The following is a 19,899-nucleotide window of genomic DNA, read 5'->3' as shown; positions in this document are numbered from 1 at the left end:
CAGATCGAAGCAAAATAAGCAATAGATCCAAACCAGACGAAGCACGTGAAAAAGGAGGAGTACCCGTATAAATACGGACGGAGCGCCCGACGCATAGCAATGGCTACCTGGTAAAGCTTAACTGCTAAGCTTACGACTCGAACTAAACTACTGTAGCTGTATCGTCATTCATTCGACCTAAATTGTGTCTCATATTACAAAGGACCAACTTTGTTTCGATTTGGAGGTGTGCCCTAAGCCTCTTCTCTCCCCTTGAATTACGAGTCTCAAATTTCAGGTGCGGCTTAGATTCGGGAAATTTTTTTTTCCTTGATTTAGAGTCTCATTTTTCAGGTGCGGCTTAGATTCGAGTGCGGCTTATATTCGAGTAAATACGGTATATGTAGGAATGTGCACTCCAGGAATTTCAACAGTAGACCAGACTGAGATGCACACTAAATCGTATAGCATCTCCCCAATGCTTTTGCACTTACTAAGCAAACTGCTGGTCTTTGGAGGTTCTCTGTTTTCCTGTTATCCCACAATGAGGAGCAGTACTTGGGTGGTAGCTGAACAAGGATTTTGTAAGCTAGCTCCTCTGAGGGTGGATCCTGAAGATTCTTCCGATGAATCTGTTGGGCAGCTGCCTTTCCTACAATTAGTTTTATGTGGTCATTCCACTTTAAATAGCTCCAGATTCATACTCACAGATATTTGAAGCGTGTGCACGGATAATGCTGTGTGGCAAATTTCACAATTTTTAGGGAATTGACAATTACTCATAATTCCAGAAAATTATTGCAAAATAGCAGATATGTATATTTTGTGCAGACAGACTGTTGAAACTACTTGGTTGTGCTTTTTAAAATTGTGCTAAACATAGGTTTTTGAAAATAAGTAAGCATTAAAATGAAAAAACACTGTATAGCGACAGGTATATGGCATTATTCTAGATCACTCTGCTCTTCTGTAATGGTAAGATTGCCTAGAATCCAAAAGTTGTAAGTAACAAAATTACAATTAGATACAATTTAATATTTATTATAAATTAATTTGGCCTTAAAATGGTAACAGAACATGAGTTTGCTATCAAGCTGAGACAAAAATGTGGTACATTAAACTCAGTTGTCACACTGGAAGTTTTCATAAAAATGCCTGATTTTGGCTCCCTATAGTTCGACATGTCCAATAGTTCACTTTTCTTCCCCATTGTGGAGCAACTGAAAATCAGAAGGCAAAAGAAATGTTATTACTTCATGTTCACAACTATGTTTCACAATACAATATCTTACCCACAGACAAAGCATGTTGTGATTGACATATGCTTATGCCTTGAGGATCGTCACTACATAGTTTTGGTCAGAGCACAGCAGCAATTTTCAAAGCAGGTGGCATTTTGAAAACCAACTCAATGGATCCTATGCCCTTGAAGTCTTCCATCATCGTCTCCTGAATGGTCAGTTTTGAAGGATTGGAAAAGGCCTAAGCAATGACATGCTTCCATTCTAAAGGAATCATAACTTTTGGCACTTACTTTCTTTTCTCAATCATTGCGGAGTTCCTGTCACAAGGCAGGAAACTATTACTCGAACATAAAAACTTTTGATGTATTCCTATAAAGTACTTGCAGCTGACCACATAGAAATAAAGCTCTAAAACTCTCCAGTTATTGTTCAGCCCGACACAACGGTGAGACCACACTGTCAGTTTGTGTCCCATACATTCTTCAACCATCACAAATTTAAGCAGACAGGAAACTACATTGGCTGAACCTCTCCTTGTGGCAGATTCATCCCACAAATTTACTGTGTTGTCTCCAGTACCAAAGTCATGAACTGTCAAATTATACGACAACAGCTGTCTTTGTCAAAACACCGTGGAATGCGTCAATGTAGGACAAAGTAAAATGTGTCGCAAGTTAACATATAGAACATGTATATTGTTGTTCCTTTAAGACTTTTTACTATCATTTTTAGCACTTTGTATGCTTTTTGCAAGATGCAACTGATTCTTAAGTTCAATGTTGTGGATTTCCATTTCAGCCGAAGCTGCGATCATAAACAATTGATACATTCTGCAGATGTTGAGATCGGGGTACAGAAATTCTATTGAGGATTTATTCCTGCTGTAATGGCTCATCTGTTTCAGGAAATTCGAAATGTGTTCCCAAATCAGAGCCCTATTGTCATTTAATGTGACATGTGGGCTACTGAAATGTTTTCCTCAACCGTCTTCAGCAGCTGTCATTCTACCTTGCAGTTTATGTTGAAGAGTTGGTATTCGTTGCTGGGTGATGCAGAATATGTCGAGCAATGTTTTTTGCCACATTTCTTTTCAGTGGACTTTGTATTTGAAAGTACAGGGTTATTACAAATGATTGAAGCGATTTCACAGCTCTACAATAACTTTATTATTTGAGATATTTTCACAATGCTTTGCACACACATACAAAAACTCAGTTTTTTTTGGCATTCACAAATGTTCGATATGTGCCCCTTTAGTGATTCGGCAGACATCAAGCCGATAATCAAGTTCCTCCCACACTCGGCGCAGCATGTCCCCATCAATGAGTTCGAAAGCATCGTTGATGCGAGCTCACAGTTCTGGCACGTTTCTTGGTAGAGGAGGTTTAAACACTGAATCTTTCACATAACCCCACAGAAAGAAATCACATGGGGTTAAGTCGGGAGAGCGTGGAGGCCATGACATGAATTGCTGATCATGATCTCCACCACGACCGATACATCGGTTTTCCAATCCCCTGTTTAAGAAATGCCGAACATCAGGCTACTGCTTTAGCCTTTTCCGTAAGATTTTCCAAACCGTCAGCTGTGGTACGTTTAGCTCCCTGCTTGCTTTATTCGTCGACTTCCGCGGGCTACGCGTGAAACTTGCCCGCACGCGTTCAACCGTTTCTTCGCTCACTGCAGGCCAACCCGTTGATTTCCCCTTACAGAGGCATCCAGAAGCTTTAAACTGCGCATACCATCGCCGAATGGAGTTAGCAGTTGGTGGATCTTTGTTGAACTTCGTCCTGAAGTGTCGTTGCACTGTTATGACTGACTGATGTGAGTGCATTTCAAGCACGACATACGCTTTCTCGGTTCCTGTCGCCATTTTGTCTCACTGCGCTCTCGAGCGCTCTGGCGGCAGAAACCTGAAGTGCGGCTTCAGCCGAACAAAACTTTTGAGTTTTTCTACGTATCTGTAGTGTGTTGTGACCATATGTCAATGAATGGAGCTACAGAGAATTTATGAAATCGCTTCAATCATTTGTAATAGCCCTGTACTTATTTTCGTGAACAGTTGTCTGTCTTACCTTTCTTTCGTCTGGCTGGCAAGCGATTTTCCACGGGATCTAAAAATGAACTGCTCATTGCGCATCAAAGTATGACATTCTTCATACAGCTTTATCTTAATTTCCAGGTTTATGTCCTTGCATCCTTCTTTTGAACATACTTCTGCATTGCATACATGACCCTGAATCATGCAGTCAGTATTACTACCTAAAATTCAACTGAATTATCATATTTCACATTCTCTTTTAATAATATAGCAATGCTCATAATGTGTAATATATTTTTTTGTCAATGATAACAGAAATGTACTTAATTTTATTAACATTACATATTTTTTCTGTAATGTTATCAGAAGACGCTCATAAAGTACGTTATTAGACCCATGTACTCTGGAGGGCACATACACCACTGTACAGGACACATATGCTACTCTAGAGACGTACCAAACCGATGCAACGTTATTCCACTCACCCGCATTGGAGGCTGTTTCGCACGAATTACCTTTCCTTTCATGATTTATGTTCCACTTCAGCATCACAAAGTATTTTCCTCTTAAGTATCCTGCCATTTCCCAAAGTTAATTTTCCTTTTCTGAGCATTATTTGCATGTCCACTTGTGGTAAGCATTGTTCACACAAAGGTGCGAAAACTGAGTCTCTCTCCTCCCTGTCTAGTACTGCCCTTGAACGGTAAACAGGTCAACTATTACAGCAGGTGATGCAGACTGTCATATAACACATTATTCCATGTGATTCTACAAAACGTGAAAATATGCCACACAGTGTTATTCATGCACACGCTTCATTTAGTGGTTGGGATAATTTTCAGGGACTGTTATACATGTAATCGAACAATAACGGGTTCTCCTACTTATTTATGAAACATGATACATTTGTTTACATTGCTGGCCGGCAGTCAATCCTCTCCAGGTCTCTACAGTTCTATGTACATAACAGATAGTGTGGACACACACACACACACACACACACACACACACACACTGTAAATCAAACTGCAAATTTTGTCTAAAATACTTTTATACTGAATTAACATAAAATCACTTTACACTGGGATACACTGAAGAAAAAGGAAGATACACAAGCTTTAGACACAACTACAGTTTTTAACACAACTTACATTGCAACAATAAATTAGACATCAGTTGTTTTAGACCTTTATAAATGCCTTTATCTTTACACAGTGCAGTTTGCAAATGGTGAAGAGAATTGCACAAAGCCGACAGACAGATATCAGTGGGGCGAAAAAAAAATAAAAATAAAAAAAATCATTTTCACTGAAAACCACTCCATCTCCTAATATCACAAAAGCACAAAGCCACCATGAACATGGTCTCTGCACACAATTTAACAGCCTTTCTTGCTGTACACCAAAGCACCCGAAAAAGCATTTCTCACCAAAGAGAAACACCCACTTTCAGAAGCAGCTTGTACATAAAAAGTGCAGCATCAGGCAATATAAGATAAGTATCTACGTGCAGTCGAGACTTCCACATTTGCCTGTCACAAGTCTTAACAACTGACAAATACCACAGCACATTTCACAATTCACCACCAACACTCGCAAAAAAAAAAATCATTTTCAAGTTTCACAGTTCTAACACCCTGGCCACAATAATGTGTAAGAGTATTTCCATGTGCGCATAATTATAGTGAACTCGGAATGAAAGTTTCAAAAATTATCTATGCCTACACAAAGGTACAGGTACATATCAGTCAAGCGATGCAGGAGGAAGATAAGAATTTTGTGAAGGTTGCTGGATTCTACAGTAATTAAAATCTTTAAATGAGTATTACATTTTGATTTTACAATTATATAAAAAGAAATATCTCAGTGTATACTAAACAACTGATGCACAAGACTCACAGGTACTATCACAAAAATTTTCTTCCATTGTTAGAGACTCCACAAATGCTCTGTTACTTCCTACATAGTAAAAAAAAATTACATTGGCTAATTTTACACGAGGTTCTATAACAAGTCTGATCTCTTTGCGAGGCCATTCTACAAACTGTTGTAGAGGTGAAATGTAACTATAATGTATATTAACATAAGGCATCGTCCTGCTTTGTTTCAATCTTTCTGCTGGCAGAAATAAAAAAAAATGAAAGACAAGATGAGGTTAAAACACATCAATAAAAGGTGACAACAGTAGCAAATTTCTTTTTATGTAGTTATAGATGACCACTCATGACTCTGGACAGAGCTGAAGCAAAACACTTAGCTCTGGCAGATGAGAAATACACGCCAGTGAGTGTACACAAGCAAGGATATCTCTCCACACCGAAGAGATTCAAGGCACATACAACAGTTAGCTTCATGCTGAAGGAACTGGAATTAGCAGTTCTCAAACTACTGAGCTCACTCCAAGTCTTGGAGGGGGAAACAAAATTTAAGACAGTGGCTTCATTATCACTAATACGAAGCCAGCAGAACTTTATTCATACACGTACCTCCCGATCTGTACGTAAAACTCCCTGGATCACCGACTAATATTTGACCCAGACGGTACCTCCTCAAATGGTGAAATAAATAAAATGGCAGCAGCAGTAAATGCAGAAGATGCTTGGACATCCAGTTTCATTACAGAGTACCACATTTCACAAACTACAAGCACCACTTGACTTTGGAGACTACCAGTCTTATTATCAGAAACTGAGGTTGTGTGTGGCCACGGCTTTGCACCACATTATTCAGCAACATCCACATGACAGAATAAATATTTTTATGGAAGATGAACTTTGTTACACGTAATTTCAAGACGAGGCAAAAGAAAATCACCATCGCACAAAGGCATAGGAATTGCTGTAATATTGAACCACAAATATTTAATGAGTAACTCCATTTTCAAAGCCTTTGCATTGCAGTATATATATCTTACATAAATGTGTTACAATTGGCACCACAGTATTTTAAGGCTATTATTTTGTGGAAGAATTTCTTTACACTGCAAGCAATGTAGCAGTTTATGGGAAACTTCTACATACTGATAATCATTCCGTAATTGGGTCGTTTGACTGAGTCAACGAGACTGTGTTCTCAGGTATAACAGAAATCAGTGTGTCAAGTTTTATCAGTCGAACACTCGGTCGTCAACTAGGCGAGGCACTTGCCTCTGCCTAGTAGCTGGAGCAGAGAAAAATGAACAGGCACGGTACTTCCACTGCCGTATCACCACTTCAGGGTGCAAATCTCTACCGTCCCGCAAATGGTGTGCCGAGCTTCTACACGGTCGTGATGCGAATCGACGCAGTGTTTAGTTGGAGAGGTGGTTCTTCCCTCTTCAATGTCGGTATCTGCGACCTCACGGGCGGCGGCTGCTGGATCTGCGACGTCGGTGGGCTGTAATTGAACGGCTGGACGATGGCAGATGCCGGGCGCGGGTTAGCGGGGCGAGCGAAGGGTCGGCCGGGGCCGGTGGCCGCGTGTGGTGCCTGTGCGGGCACGGTCGTGGCGGAATCCTCGCGCACTCTCCGGGGCTTGGCCAGTGAGCTGGCAATCCCTGTAGTGCCTCTCCCTGTGGTCTGACCACCCCTCTCCGTGCGGGTGGCGGCTGACGTCAGTTCTGGTGAGTGTCAGAATAAAGGTCATTAATATTCTGCCTCTCTCTCAGTATCTTAATGTACAATTATTATTTCTCATACGAACTGTTTTTTGCTGTTTCTATGATAATGGGAAGTCTTTGGTGTGATAAAAAAATTTATGAGGATGGATATACCAGGTGTACCGGTATGAAATGAGCGTTAAGATACAAATGTGTCGATAGGGAACATTTGTTGTGAACGAGCCTTAATTTTTTTTTTGTTTGGCTGGTATGACACCTGTCAAAGATATTTAGTATACATCAAGTCATGGAACAAACATCATATGTAGAATGAAATTTTCACTCTACAGCGGAGTGTGTGCTGATATGGAACTTCCTGGCAGATTAAAACTGCTCATATGGTAGAGCACTTTCCCGCGAAAGGCAAAGGTCCCGATTTCGAGTCTTGGTCCGGCACACAGTTTTAATCTGCCAGGAAGTTTAATATCATATGTTTTCATCGTGTTAACAATGTCGAATTTCGTACCAGAAAGTGATGATTTGTGGAAAGCATTAATTTTTTGTTTTCATTTGAAAAAAGTGCTGCAGAGTCGCATCGAATGCTTGTCGAGGCATACGGTGATCGTGCTCTATCTGAAGCAACATGTAAGAGATGGTTTCAACGGTTCAGAATTAATGATTTTGATGTAAGAAATGAAGAACGTGGAAGACCACCAAAAAAAGTTCGAAGACACCGAATTGCGAGCAATATTGGATGAAGATGATACTTTGAGTCAGAAGCAAATGGCAGCAATGCTAAATGTTGCACAACAAACAATTTCTGACCGTTTGAAAGTTGTGGGAAAGATCCAAAAGTGTGGAAAATGGGTGCCACATGAACTGAATGGAAGACAGATGGAAAACCAAAAAACCATTTGCCAAATTTTGCTTCAAAGACATGAAAGAAAATCAATTTTGCATCGAATTGTTACTGGCGATGAAAAATGGATTTATTTTAAGAATCCTAAACGGGAAAAATCTTGGGTTAATCCGGGACAACCGTCAGCATCGACTGCAAAACAAGATCGATTCGGCAAGAAGACAATGCTCTGTGTTTGGTGGGATCAGAAAGGTGTGGTGTATCAGGAGCTTCTACAACCCAGGGAAACTGTGAATACTAATCGCTACAGGCAACAAATGATCAATTTGAACTATACATTGATCGAAAAAAGACCAGAATGGGCCAGAAGACATGGCAAAGTAATTTTTTTTTACACGACAATGCACCTGCACACAAAGTAAAACTGGTTCAGGATACAATCAAAATACTTGGCTGGGAGCTGCTACCCCGCCCACCGTATTCACCAGACTTGGCCCCTTCCGACTACCATTTGTTTTCATCAATGGGACACGCATTGGCTGAGGAACACTGATTCCTACGAAGAAGTCGAAAACTGGGTGTCTGATTGGTTTGCTTGAAATGACAAACATTTCTATTGGGGCGGTGTCCACAAATTGCCAGAAAGGTGGTCAAAATGTATAGAAAGCAATGGTCAGTACTTTGAATAAAATGTTTTTACTTTTCGATTCAAAATTAGTGTTTCATTTTCACAAAAAAACACTCATTTCATACCGGAACACCTGGTAGGCTTAAATTCCTGTAAAGGAATAGAGAAATTGTCCAACCTGGCAGCAGACGTTAGGAAAGACACTGACATTTTATTTAATGTATCGAACACAGTGTTGGCTCCGTAATGCCTTTTCAGCACATAAATGCAAAAATGTTGTACTGCAGATTGGATGTCAACCCTTTGGCTGCTGTGCTTGTGTATACACATCCTGCTGTGCTGTTGTGCTGTAGACATGTACATGTGCATTGCATGGGTTTTCCTACAGTGCTATGGACGTCTGTATGCATCTTGAGCCACTGACCTCTCACACCTGGTCCTGCATATCTCAGTTAATAAAAAAAGTCTTGAGTGTGTAACATATACGCCTTATTGTGTGCTATTATTTGCAAAAAATCATTTCAATATCTTGAATTGTTTATTAAATATTAGATTTGTTATGCCCACACGATTCACGATGAGCAAAGATGTGAATGGGCACATCACGTGTGGCCACCCATCGGATATAAAACCCAGTTACTCGAGAATGAATTGAGGTATCATTCTGCCCCCAATTTTAAATGAAATTTCGATATCGTGTCTACATCTCATTCATTGTAATGTAAAACTAAAATTGACCATATGCTAAGTTTATACAATGCACTTTACCTCTGCAAAATGTCATGCAATGGTTTACTTAATTTGATACAGGACAGTAACCATGGCATATAACGAAAACAAGTTCATCCCTTTATCGAATGACAATATCAGATTGTAAGATGGGCATAAATCAATTTTTTCAACTAAAATCAGATAAGTATTTCATAGCAGCTTGGAAGTCTGCATGCAGAAAACTGGGCATGTTGTATGTGGCCATCCATTGGATATAAAACCCAATAACTTGAGAATAAATGAGATATAGTTCTGCTCTCAATTTTAAATAAAATTTCAACATCTTATCTACATTTCCGTCACTGCAATTTATGGGCCGAAATTAACCAAACACAGTCTTTACACAATGCAGTTTTATCTCTGCAAACTCTTTAAACTTTCGTGCCACGTTTCATTTTATTTGATGCACTGCAGTATGATGGATAACGAAAAGGAATTCAGCTCTTTATTGAGTGAAGACATCAGACAGTAAACTGTGCAAAAGTCAAACTTTTCACCTAATAGTTTTCTTAAAATTGGATGATACATATTTCATATCAGCTGGAATGCTGTCTCTCAGCACAGGCACCAGTATTTGGCGAGCTGTACAGCCATAACAAAAGCCACGCTCAGCACGGAATGAACAGAGCAGATCTGTAGCAACGAAAAGGTTCAAATACTGATGAAAAATCTGGTCAAGTCATTGATATTACACAGCCATTTAATTAGTAGTAAGTTGCACCGATATGGCAGCAGAAACCATTTCAAGAACTTGAGCTGTACAACAGTCCGGCCTTATGTGGCATTCAATAAGTTACATTCTTCGTGAATAATGGGTTTATTCTTCCAACTTGCAAGGATCCACTGTGTTTGCTTACACTTAACCAGCGTCAATATTTTGAGAGTGTTTACACTCCCTCCATTGTGGCAAATTTCCTACTTAGACAAATATAAACACCCTCATTGTTTAGTGGCAGAGTTATGTTGAACAAGAAATTACACTTCTATGTACTGGCCCGCATGCTGCCTTCTTGTTGTAATACATTTCTTAAGTGTACCTACAAATGGTGCTATGAAATTCTCTGAAGTGTCCCAACTCTCTGGACAAACAGTGCCATTGTGTCAAAACACACACACACACACACACACACACACACACACACACACAGACACAGAAGGAGGGGAAAGGAACAGATTACTCAAACAATAAAACGGCATAATTTGGGACACTGTGAAAGTACCTGGACAAACTGCTGCTAATAAAACACGAGATATAAACAGAAACAATGAGTACTTCTCCTATGACTGTGCCAGAGGAAGAAAAGCTGGAGATAACTGGAAAATGTCAATTAGTTTTATAAATATGAAAGAAACTGCCTTTGTAGTGGATGTAGTCCAGAACATTATAGACATACAAACTACAGTGAGAAAATATGCATGAAGTTAGGTATCCATTCTGTGGCAAAAGGAGCAGGAATTCAAACTTAGAGCTTCTTCCCAGTGTTAATAAAGGCACATGAGATTTTCAAGGGGACTGTCATGTTTCTTGATAAACAATGGACAAAATTATATATAAAAATATATGCAAGCAGTTGCATAAAAGAAATTTAATTTCTTGACTGGTTTCAGGCACTTAATGCCCTTCTCAGAAGGCTTATTAGTGATACATTCATCATTAAAATAAATATGGTTTGCAGATCTTTAGTTTACTGAAGACTCAAAAGACTAATAAGACTTCTGAGAAGAGCATTAAGTGCTGGAACCAGTCAGAAATTAAAGTTCTTTTATCAGGGTGTATATGTGGACAAGGAAAAAAAATTTCCGGATTTCCCGGTTAAAAAATACACTTTCTCCCGGGTGAAAATACTTTTTCCATGTTAAGTGACAGTACACTCTTAATCGGCACTGTAAAACTCATCATGTTTACGGTTTTATATACCAGAGTAGAATTTCCCAGCACTTTAGAAAACGAAACTCAGGAGGAAAAACACATTTTGAAAGACCTTTGATGTGCAGCAATATGTATGCTGCATGTCACTTTCCGAAGGATTGAAATCGAGATTGTGATGTGCTTTTGTAAGCCAGTCATAGTTCATGTCACGTGATCTCGCCAGCTAATGACAGCACAGGACACGTGATGTGGTCAGCCAATAGCAAGATCACTGTTACATAGCGCGCTTGTTACACTTTAAGATACATCACACAAATTTGCCAGTAAAATTTTTAATAACGAAGTAAATGTCTGATCTTCTGGGCTCGAAATTCTTCTAAATGGTCGTCCTCAAAGAGTTGATTTTTAAATGAGAATCAAACGCTTTGTGATGTAAGAAATTCATCATACATTCTCGCACATAAAAGGAAATCTGCTTTCAATGTAACGTTTTTCAAACCACCGTTCGCAATACTTTCCCGCAACCTGTTAGAAACACGTTCGTTTCCGCAGTTGCAAGAGGGCGCCAGATAACAAGCGTCACCGCGCTTGGGCAGCTACGATGACGCAGGAAGCCCATATGTTCGTACGTGTAAGATATTAAAAGATCTTAAATTATGTCATAAAAGAAACAAAACATCAGAGGATATTTCAAGAGCGTTGCAATTTCGTGAACCGTACTAAAACGCATAATTCGGCTTAAAATGCACATTCATATGTAAATTTTCTTAGAGTACCGGTACTGTATTATCTCATGTTTGGTCCTTTATTATGACATAATGCCATACGTGCACTTGAAATGCAGTGAACAGTTGAAACTAGCCAATAGTGTGAAATTACACTTCATTTCAAATAAATTCACTGCCTCAACAGAAAAGATTTCTGTTCTGTTCTGTAAAGCAATTAATGTTTGACTGCCAGAAAGGTGGAAATAAAATCTAAAACTAATAACATATTTTAGCCTTCCATAATTACGCGAACGTATTTTAAGCTGTAGTATTATTCTACAGTAGCGGGATACAGTAATATCCTTTGTTACAGTATTGGTTCTTACCAGTCAAAATCACAAAACTGCAACTGAAAACTAAAAAAATGAAAAATCCCCGGAATTCTAAACAATTCCCGGGTTTTTCACGGTTTTCTCCCAAATGAAAAAATTCCCGGGTTTTTCCCAGATCTCCCGGTAGTCCCTGAGGTGTCACCGCCAGACACCACACTTGCTAGGTGGTAGCCTTTAAATCGGCCGCAGTCCGTTAGTATACGTCGGACCCGTGTGTCGCCACTATCAGTGATTGCAGACAGAGCGCCGCCACACGGCAGGTCTAAAGAGACTTCCTAGCACTCGCCCCAGTTGTACAACCGACTTTGCTAGCGATGGTTCTCTGACAAAATACGTTCTCATTTGCCGAGACGATAGTTAGCATAGCCTTCAGATACGTCATTTGCTACGACCTAGCAAGGTGCCATTATCAGTTGCTATTGATATTGTAAAGAATGTACAGACAAGAGCTACGTTCAACATTGATGGATTAAAGTTAAGTATTCCACAAAGTACCACCTTTTTTCTGAAGTCTGAATTCCTTGTCCTGTTCCAGACCTCACGCCCGCCTGCGTGAGCTTAAACGCGTGCCTTTCGGCTTCCTCCAAACTCCGTGGGTTGGCTCCTGCCAATCCACAACAGTCCCGGGTCATATACACCCTGTTTATGCAACTGGTTGCTTATTATTTCATTATACATGACTACAATTGCTGATGATGGATAAAATACTAAAAAGGACATAATTCAATATATGTGCAGTTCACTAGAAGATGTCACTACAGAATACAGACTAACTTCTGAATCCCCCCACCCTGATAGTGCCACCGCTCACCTTTACGAGCCACCTTCTCTGTACGTGTCGGCGCCGCTGCCGAGTCAGCTGTCGGGATCCGGGATGTCGGTGCTCTCGCTGCAGTCCGTCCTCGCCCGGTAGTCGAGCTAGCCTTCTGCGCTGTTGCAGACTGCGCCGCGTGAGAAGCGGCACTGCCTCCTCCCCTTGCTTCCCTCTTTTGCAGTTGTTGCTGTTGTTTCTGCTTTGTTTTTGATTCTTCAGCCTGTACACAAAATCATATATTTACAACTGTAATCTCAAAAGAACCTTACAATGAGATGACAATAACCGTTAGGAACGAGTCTCGTTTTTTAATTTCACAGCAACTGATTGGATTGGTGCGGATAGGATGCACTTGCTGATGAAATGAAAAAAGTTTTTAAATTCGATAATATAGCTTCTGTGGTGATGAATAAACACTGCGATGATCAGTTTAACTGTACCTAATTTTGGACCCTAACTCATATTCAGATGTTGATACATGATTCTTGCACACATTGGGTGCCGTTTTTTGTGAAAAAGTAATCTGTGACTCACTGTTATATAAGCCCAAGGAAAAGACAATCCAGGTAGAGCCAATTAAATGAAGTTAAGTTTGAACTCAATTTTGAGAGCGAGCAGCCTCAAAAAAGGAAATCATATTTCTGAACTGCATTATAAGCATCTTTAATCACACTGCAGATACATGGGACAGTGGCAGAATATTACCGTTACTGCCTTTCCGCTCACACCCCCCCTCCCTGCCTGTGGTTAAAAAGAGTGTGTCCAATAGTTTGAAGAGTGCTCAAACACATTTTAAGTGTTGTTTCTCTGTGTAATACTGCTTTCCAATGGGTGTTCCTCGAAGTGCAATTAATTGAAAGCTGAGTTAGCACAGAACAGAGTATATTCAGTCTGCTGTAGAGGAATAATCACTTGCCGCAAATGTTCTGATTTCATGATTGAGAGTTTCATCTTGACTTTACTACAATTAATACTATGCTATTCTACTGTCTGTAACCCAGATGGTCACCAAACCCACTAACTTGTTACATTACATACATTTTATAATAATAATTTTTAAAAAAAGGCAGCTCCAACTGGAGGCGTAGGGCTACACTTGAATTTTATATAGTCCACACTCGGCCAGAATCAATGAAGAAAATAATTGGAGCAGTAAATGTAGGGGAGAGATACAAATGTAGGATGGATAGTGGGTCTTGCATGGATGGGTCACTCAGGAAGCATTAGACTTCCAGTGGACCACACAGTTTTAACCCTTTAACACTGTTGGGAGCTGCATGGTGTGGCATCACATGACATGTAATTGTCCACCTGCATGAATTCCACTGCATACTGAAGTAATATGCCAGCAAACATTGCATATTTCTTGTTTCACATGAAATACAGAATCAGTTTTTGGTAACAAAAGTGAGTACATATTACTACATCTCTGTTCTCAAAACTATGCTCAACAATAAAAAATGCCTTTTCATATTATGTGTTGAGTGGGTGAGTCAGTATTTTTTCTGCATAACTACCGATACTCAGTTTTATTTTGTGTGTGTGTGTCATTAAGCTGTCGTATGATCTACTGCAGCTGTAATTTTATAACTAACTAGCATGTCTGACAGAACAGAAATTGTTAACAATCCACAGCTGTACGAAATCCTTCAAAATATATTTACCGACTGTGAATTCCTCGGCATCAGCTATATTAGGTGTAGATATACTATCCATTGGTGACATATAAAAATTTGTGCCGGACCAGAACTCGAACCTGGACTTCCCACTTATCACGAATAATTACATTAGCCACTCCAGTTATCCTAATACTGCTGATGCCAAAGAATTTGCAGTCAGTAAATATATTTTGAATTGCATATAGTGAACATATTATGAATTTGCAGTCAGTGAATATATTTTTAAGTATAATTTTATCATTTCATTTCACTGTGAATTGCTAGTCTAGAAACTGAACACTAACAGGAGTATGATCAGAACTGATCATTTCTTCGGGGTGGGCTGGAGGAGGAGGAGGGTGGGGGGTGTACATATTACATTCCTCAATCATCAGAAAATGAGCAAATAGAAAAAGGAAGACGCTGAAACTTTGCTCCCTGGGTTACATTCTGGAGTAAATAGCTAAGACATTCTTTCGTTGATATGTCATATGATGGGCCTTGTGTCTAGAGAGTTGGTTTTTTAGGATCTTACTGTAATAATATCACTGAAAAAGAACATAACAATCGTAAAACAGTGAACAGATAAGGATGCTTTAGGCACAGAAGAGCAAGAAGAGTGAATACCTTTTTCCAGAGCCCGGCAATCTTGCTGGTAGCTTCGCGCCGCGCCGTGCCCCTCTTGGCGGAAGTGGGTGCAGATGCGGCCTGTGCACTGACTGTGACTGCAGACGCAGACGTCGTCGGCCTGCCGGCAGTCACCGGCCGCCTCTTCTTTCGGTTCTGTTCGGGCGGAGCTGCCGTCGCCACTGTCGGCTTCGCTGCAGTAACCGCCGTGGGTTCGTCCTTCGTGAATGTTCCCTGACGCTCTGGTGGTCGAAAACTGAAACGGAAGTGTACTTTTACTCCATAATTCTGCATAATTCACAGGCAAACATTAATCACACACCTCTGTAGCTGAGCTCAGTGATAGGTGTTAGTGTGATATTAGAGTGGTGTAGCTTATTCAAATCCCAGAAGTGTACAAAACTTTGGTCCTAGCAGTGGGATGAGACCAGTGTCACAATATGTTGTCAACAGACTATTCTCTCACAAACCGTCGATCTTGCCACGGTGAGATGACTTGCGGGCCCGTAGGTCTGACAACCGTGGAGGTGTATCTGTGGAGGAACCACACTATTTTGTGGTTCCTGAAGAGGTGCAGCAGCTGTTTAAGCAGTTACAGAGGTAGCCTATTGCTTTACCCCCGACTTCTTTTATGTGGGGTTTCCAGGTGAGGTGCCTATCTATGGTAATGTGAAGGTATGTTGCTGTGCACAACCGTGTGATGGGGTCTTCCACGATTCGCACTGGTGGGAGATCCGCAGTGATTCTTTTTCGGGTGACGACTAGGGCCTGGCTTGTGGTAGCAGTATATTTCGAGCTCCATTTAGTGGACCGGGATCCCAGGGTGCCGCACGCTAGCTGCGGACGACGGTGCGTGGCGTTGGGGTTTAAACACACGGTGTACAGGGACGTGTCATCTGTGCACAAAGCTAACTTGACCCTGTCCACCTTTGGCGTGTCACAGGTGTAGAGGGAGTACAGCAGGGGTCCTAAGACAGACCCCTGCAGCACTTCTGCTAGGATCTGCCTCACTGTCAATGTGTCATCTCCGGCACAGACACGGGAGGTCCTATCCTCGACGTATGGTGCGATGAGCCTGACGTACGGTACCGGTACACCCACTACAAACAATTTGTAGAGGAGGCCCCCCCGAGAAGCACCACACCTGTGTACTCCCGACACTCCGAGGCACATATTGCGTTCTCTACAAGGCGTAGAAGCTCCTGCTGCATACCGAGTCTGCAGTGGAAACCGAGCTGGCGGGATTAGACTTTCCTCATCCTACACTGTGGAGCAGACTCTTTAAGTATATCTCTAAAAAATTTTTGAGATGTGAGGGAGGAGGCTAATAGCCCTGCAGTTTTGAGGAAGCCTGTCGTCATCTTCTTGCTTTCATACTACAACCATCTCTGTACACTTCCAGGCCTTGGGGAAGTTGCCGGTCTAGACAATTTTATTGAATATGTCTGTGACAGGACTGAGGGCATTCGGTGGTAGTTGCTTTAAAATAGCATTTTTTAGTTTCATTTCCCCTGTCTTTTGTTTGTGTTTGGGAGCCGGATCTGCAAGTTGACCTCTTCCACTGTTGTTCTCTCTAACTCGCCTTCATACCCCACTTTGAGAAAGGCCAGCAGCCTTTGCTGCACTAACACTAACCTCACATGCTCCTCGTCGATGCAGTCACCGACTGCTACGAAGTTGTCCGTGAACACATCTTCCGAGGCATTTGCTGGGTGCCTGGTCAGCTGCCATTTCATAGACATACGATTTTTATGCACGATCACATCAAGCATTTTTGGGGGAAGCTGATGTAATTTTGTCCTAGTGGTTCTCTGAGGGACACAGCATCAACCGCCCACAGTGCTATTGTAGTGACACTTTTTATCGCTTCGTCTCTCCCTGTATTTTCCACATTGACAGTCCAGTGCTTCTTGCGTGCTCTCCTTGAACTGCTCTCAATCTACCTTCCCCAGCAGCCTTAAGTGACTTTCCGTTTGCTCACCTATGATCTCTAGTTCAAACAATACTGAGAGATGGTCAGATGCTTGTGCAACTCGTGTAGTTGCTGTGCCACAGTTTCCCATACCCCTGAGCAGCACGATGTCCGGGACATCTGCTTGTCCACCATTCGTTAAGTAAATTGTGGGATCATAGGATCGTAGCACAGTGTCATTGTGCCTCCTAACAATGCACAGCTGTCGGCATCTGCTGCTGTTAGTGGCTCTGGAGTTCCTGTCGGAGTGCTCGGCACTGAAGTCCTTTGCGACGAAGTTTTGGCCTCGGACGGACACCGATGCCTCGAAGCCCGACGGGTCCAGTAAATCTCTTGGAGGACGATAGGCTGCCACGGATGTTATTTTCCCCAATGACGTGATAACTGCAATGGCAGTTGCCTCCACCATTCGTAGTTACGACAGCTGGGCCACACGGTGTTTAATCGACGTTTTGATGTAAACAGCAGTGCCTCCACCTGCAGTTAACCTATCGCTACGGTGGCAAATGTAGTTTGCCACACGTACGAACACACCAGGCTTAAGATGGAAATAAGTGTATGGCATCATTGACCGGGAGGCCCCTACTGGGGGAAGTTTGGCCGCCAAGTGCAAGTCTTGTTTCATTCGACGCCACATTGGGCGACTCGCATGCAGGTGATGAGATGATGATGATGGAGATGGAGATGATAACAACACAAAACCCAGTCCACGAGCGGAGAAAATCTCCAACCTGGCCGGGAATCGAACCCGGGCCCACTCACACGGGAGGCAAGCACGATACCACCCAGCTAAGAAGGCAGACAGGCTTACGATGAGTTCTGTCATGAGACATATGTCTACTGCTTCATGCCACAGAGCTGCTGAACTCAGTGACCTGCGTGCAAATTCCATTTGCTTTCCACATGCAGACTGTTAATCCGTGTAAGATGTTACTCACAGCTCAGATCTGTCAGAGGCTGCACGCAATGGTCATCTTAACTGCATTTGCAAGGAGGGTTATCATCATCTCTTTATTTCCCGTCAGGAACGAGCGGAGCTCGTCCGTGATACTTTCACTTGCAGTGTGTGCAACCTCACAGTTGCAGCACTTTTGGGTGTCTGTTTTTTTTTGTATTGGGCATTCTCTACTTTTGTGTTGCCCCACCTATTTAACACACTGGAGCAGCACGGTACAATACTTCACGACACGGTTTAATCCCTGACATTCGAAGCGCCGGGTTCTGTGACTTTCTCGACGGTATTTCTCAACTCGGGCATTATTCGCATTTGCTACACTGGTCAGCTGAAAGATTTTTCTGTTAGCAATACTGTCTACTAAAGATGACTAAGAGGAGGGGTGTTCACCTGTTTGTTCTTGGTGTATTCAAACTACACCCTATCACATCTAGCTCCTCCTTCAGGTGGGCAAGTTCCATCTAAAAAGGCAATGTTCAGAACACTACCTTGAAGAGCTTTAACTTCTTCTGGAGAATGAGTGTAGGAGTGCAGGCCCTCACTGCATATCGTATTCATTGCAGCTGCGTGGTCCTCCCTTGTCTTAGTATACACTTTGCTCATCTCCGTCCCTCCTGCCTTGAGGGTAACTGGACACTGTCACCCCCTTCATAAGAAGCTGCAGACTTCGGTAGTCTTTCTGCCACATAATGACAGTCGGTGGCAGCTGGATAGCTGACTGAGGTTAGCTGATAATTTTTATTGCTCTGTTGTCTGTGAATGACAGAGGTGACTTCTACGCAGATATAGCTTCTGTCCGCTTCCGCAGACTCACCTTCTCCTCGTACCTGCCTGTTTCCCACCCTTGATTATCTCCCTTAGGAATTCGAGGCTTTCTGTACCTGTGGTCCTATCAATTGCACTGTCCTCATTTGTAGTCATAGTCGTAGCCCTGTCTGCCAATGTTTTCCCTTTTGCTTCCACAGCAGGGGTGATTTTTATCTTCCGTGCCTGTTGCCTTTGTAGTGTCATCATTTTCTACATCAACACCTACATCTACCTTATTACTCTGCTATTCACAATAAAGTGCTTGGCAGAGGGTTCAATGAACCACTTTCAAGTTGTCTCTCCACCCTTCGACTCTCGAACGGCACGCGGGAAAAACGAGCACTTAAAATTTTTCTGTACAAGCCCCGATTTCTCTTATTTTATCATGATGATCATTTCTCCCTATGTAGGTGGGTGCCAACAGAATGTTTTCGCAATCGGAGTATACAACTGGTGATTTAAATTTCATGAGAAGATCCCGTCGCAACGAAAAACGCCTTTGTTTTAATGATTGCCACTTCAATTTACGTATCATGTCTGTGACACTATCTCCCCTATTTTGCAATAATACAAAACGAGCTACCCTTCTTTGTACTTTTTGGATGTCATCCGTCAGTCCCACCTGATGCGGATCCCACACTGCACAGCAGTACTCCAGAATTGTCTTTCACAGGCAACTTCTCTACCGACTGAGCTACCGGAGCGTGACTCGTGACCCGTCCTCACAGCTTTACTTCCGTCATTGCCTCGTCACCTACCTTCCAAACTTCAGGGAAGTTCCCCTGCAAAACTTGTGGGACTAGCACTCTAGCAACAATTCCCCATGCTGTGGCTAAACCACATCTCTTGCAATTCCTTTTTTCTGAGGGTGCTAGTCTTGCAAATTTCACAGACCTCACGTGAAGTTTGGAAAGTGGGAGAGGAGCTACTGGTGGAAGTAATGCTGTGAGGACCGGTTGTGAGTTGTAGGCAGGTGGCTGTCAGTGGAGCACTTGCACG

The 19,899-nt window shown here is 41.9% G+C and overlaps 1 protein-coding gene across 1 annotated transcript in view; it reads right to left on the bottom strand.

The window, feature by feature from the left end:
• Positions 1 to 4,297: 4,297 nt before the first annotated feature.
• LOC126214965 (uncharacterized) overlaps positions 4,298 to 19,899 on the bottom strand; it is an 815,775-nt gene continuing 800,173 nt past the window's right edge. Inside the window, exons 36-38 of the mRNA XM_049941599.1 lie at positions 15,167 to 15,422; positions 12,879 to 13,101; positions 4,298 to 6,861 (exon numbers count right to left, since the gene is read on the bottom strand). Of these exons, the coding sequence (XP_049797556.1) occupies positions 6,521 to 6,861; positions 12,879 to 13,101; positions 15,167 to 15,422 (820 nt within the window). The 3' untranslated portion in view covers positions 4,298 to 6,520. The remainder of the gene's footprint in view (positions 6,862 to 12,878; positions 13,102 to 15,166; positions 15,423 to 19,899) is intronic.

Source organism: Schistocerca nitens, chromosome 12 (assembly GCF_023898315.1).
Source record: "Schistocerca nitens isolate TAMUIC-IGC-003100 chromosome 12, iqSchNite1.1, whole genome shotgun sequence".
Classification (NCBI taxonomy): domain Eukaryota; kingdom Metazoa; phylum Arthropoda; class Insecta; order Orthoptera; family Acrididae; genus Schistocerca; species Schistocerca nitens.
Note: the sequence above shows the minus strand (reverse complement) of the source record. Positions and strands in the feature narration are given on the sequence as shown.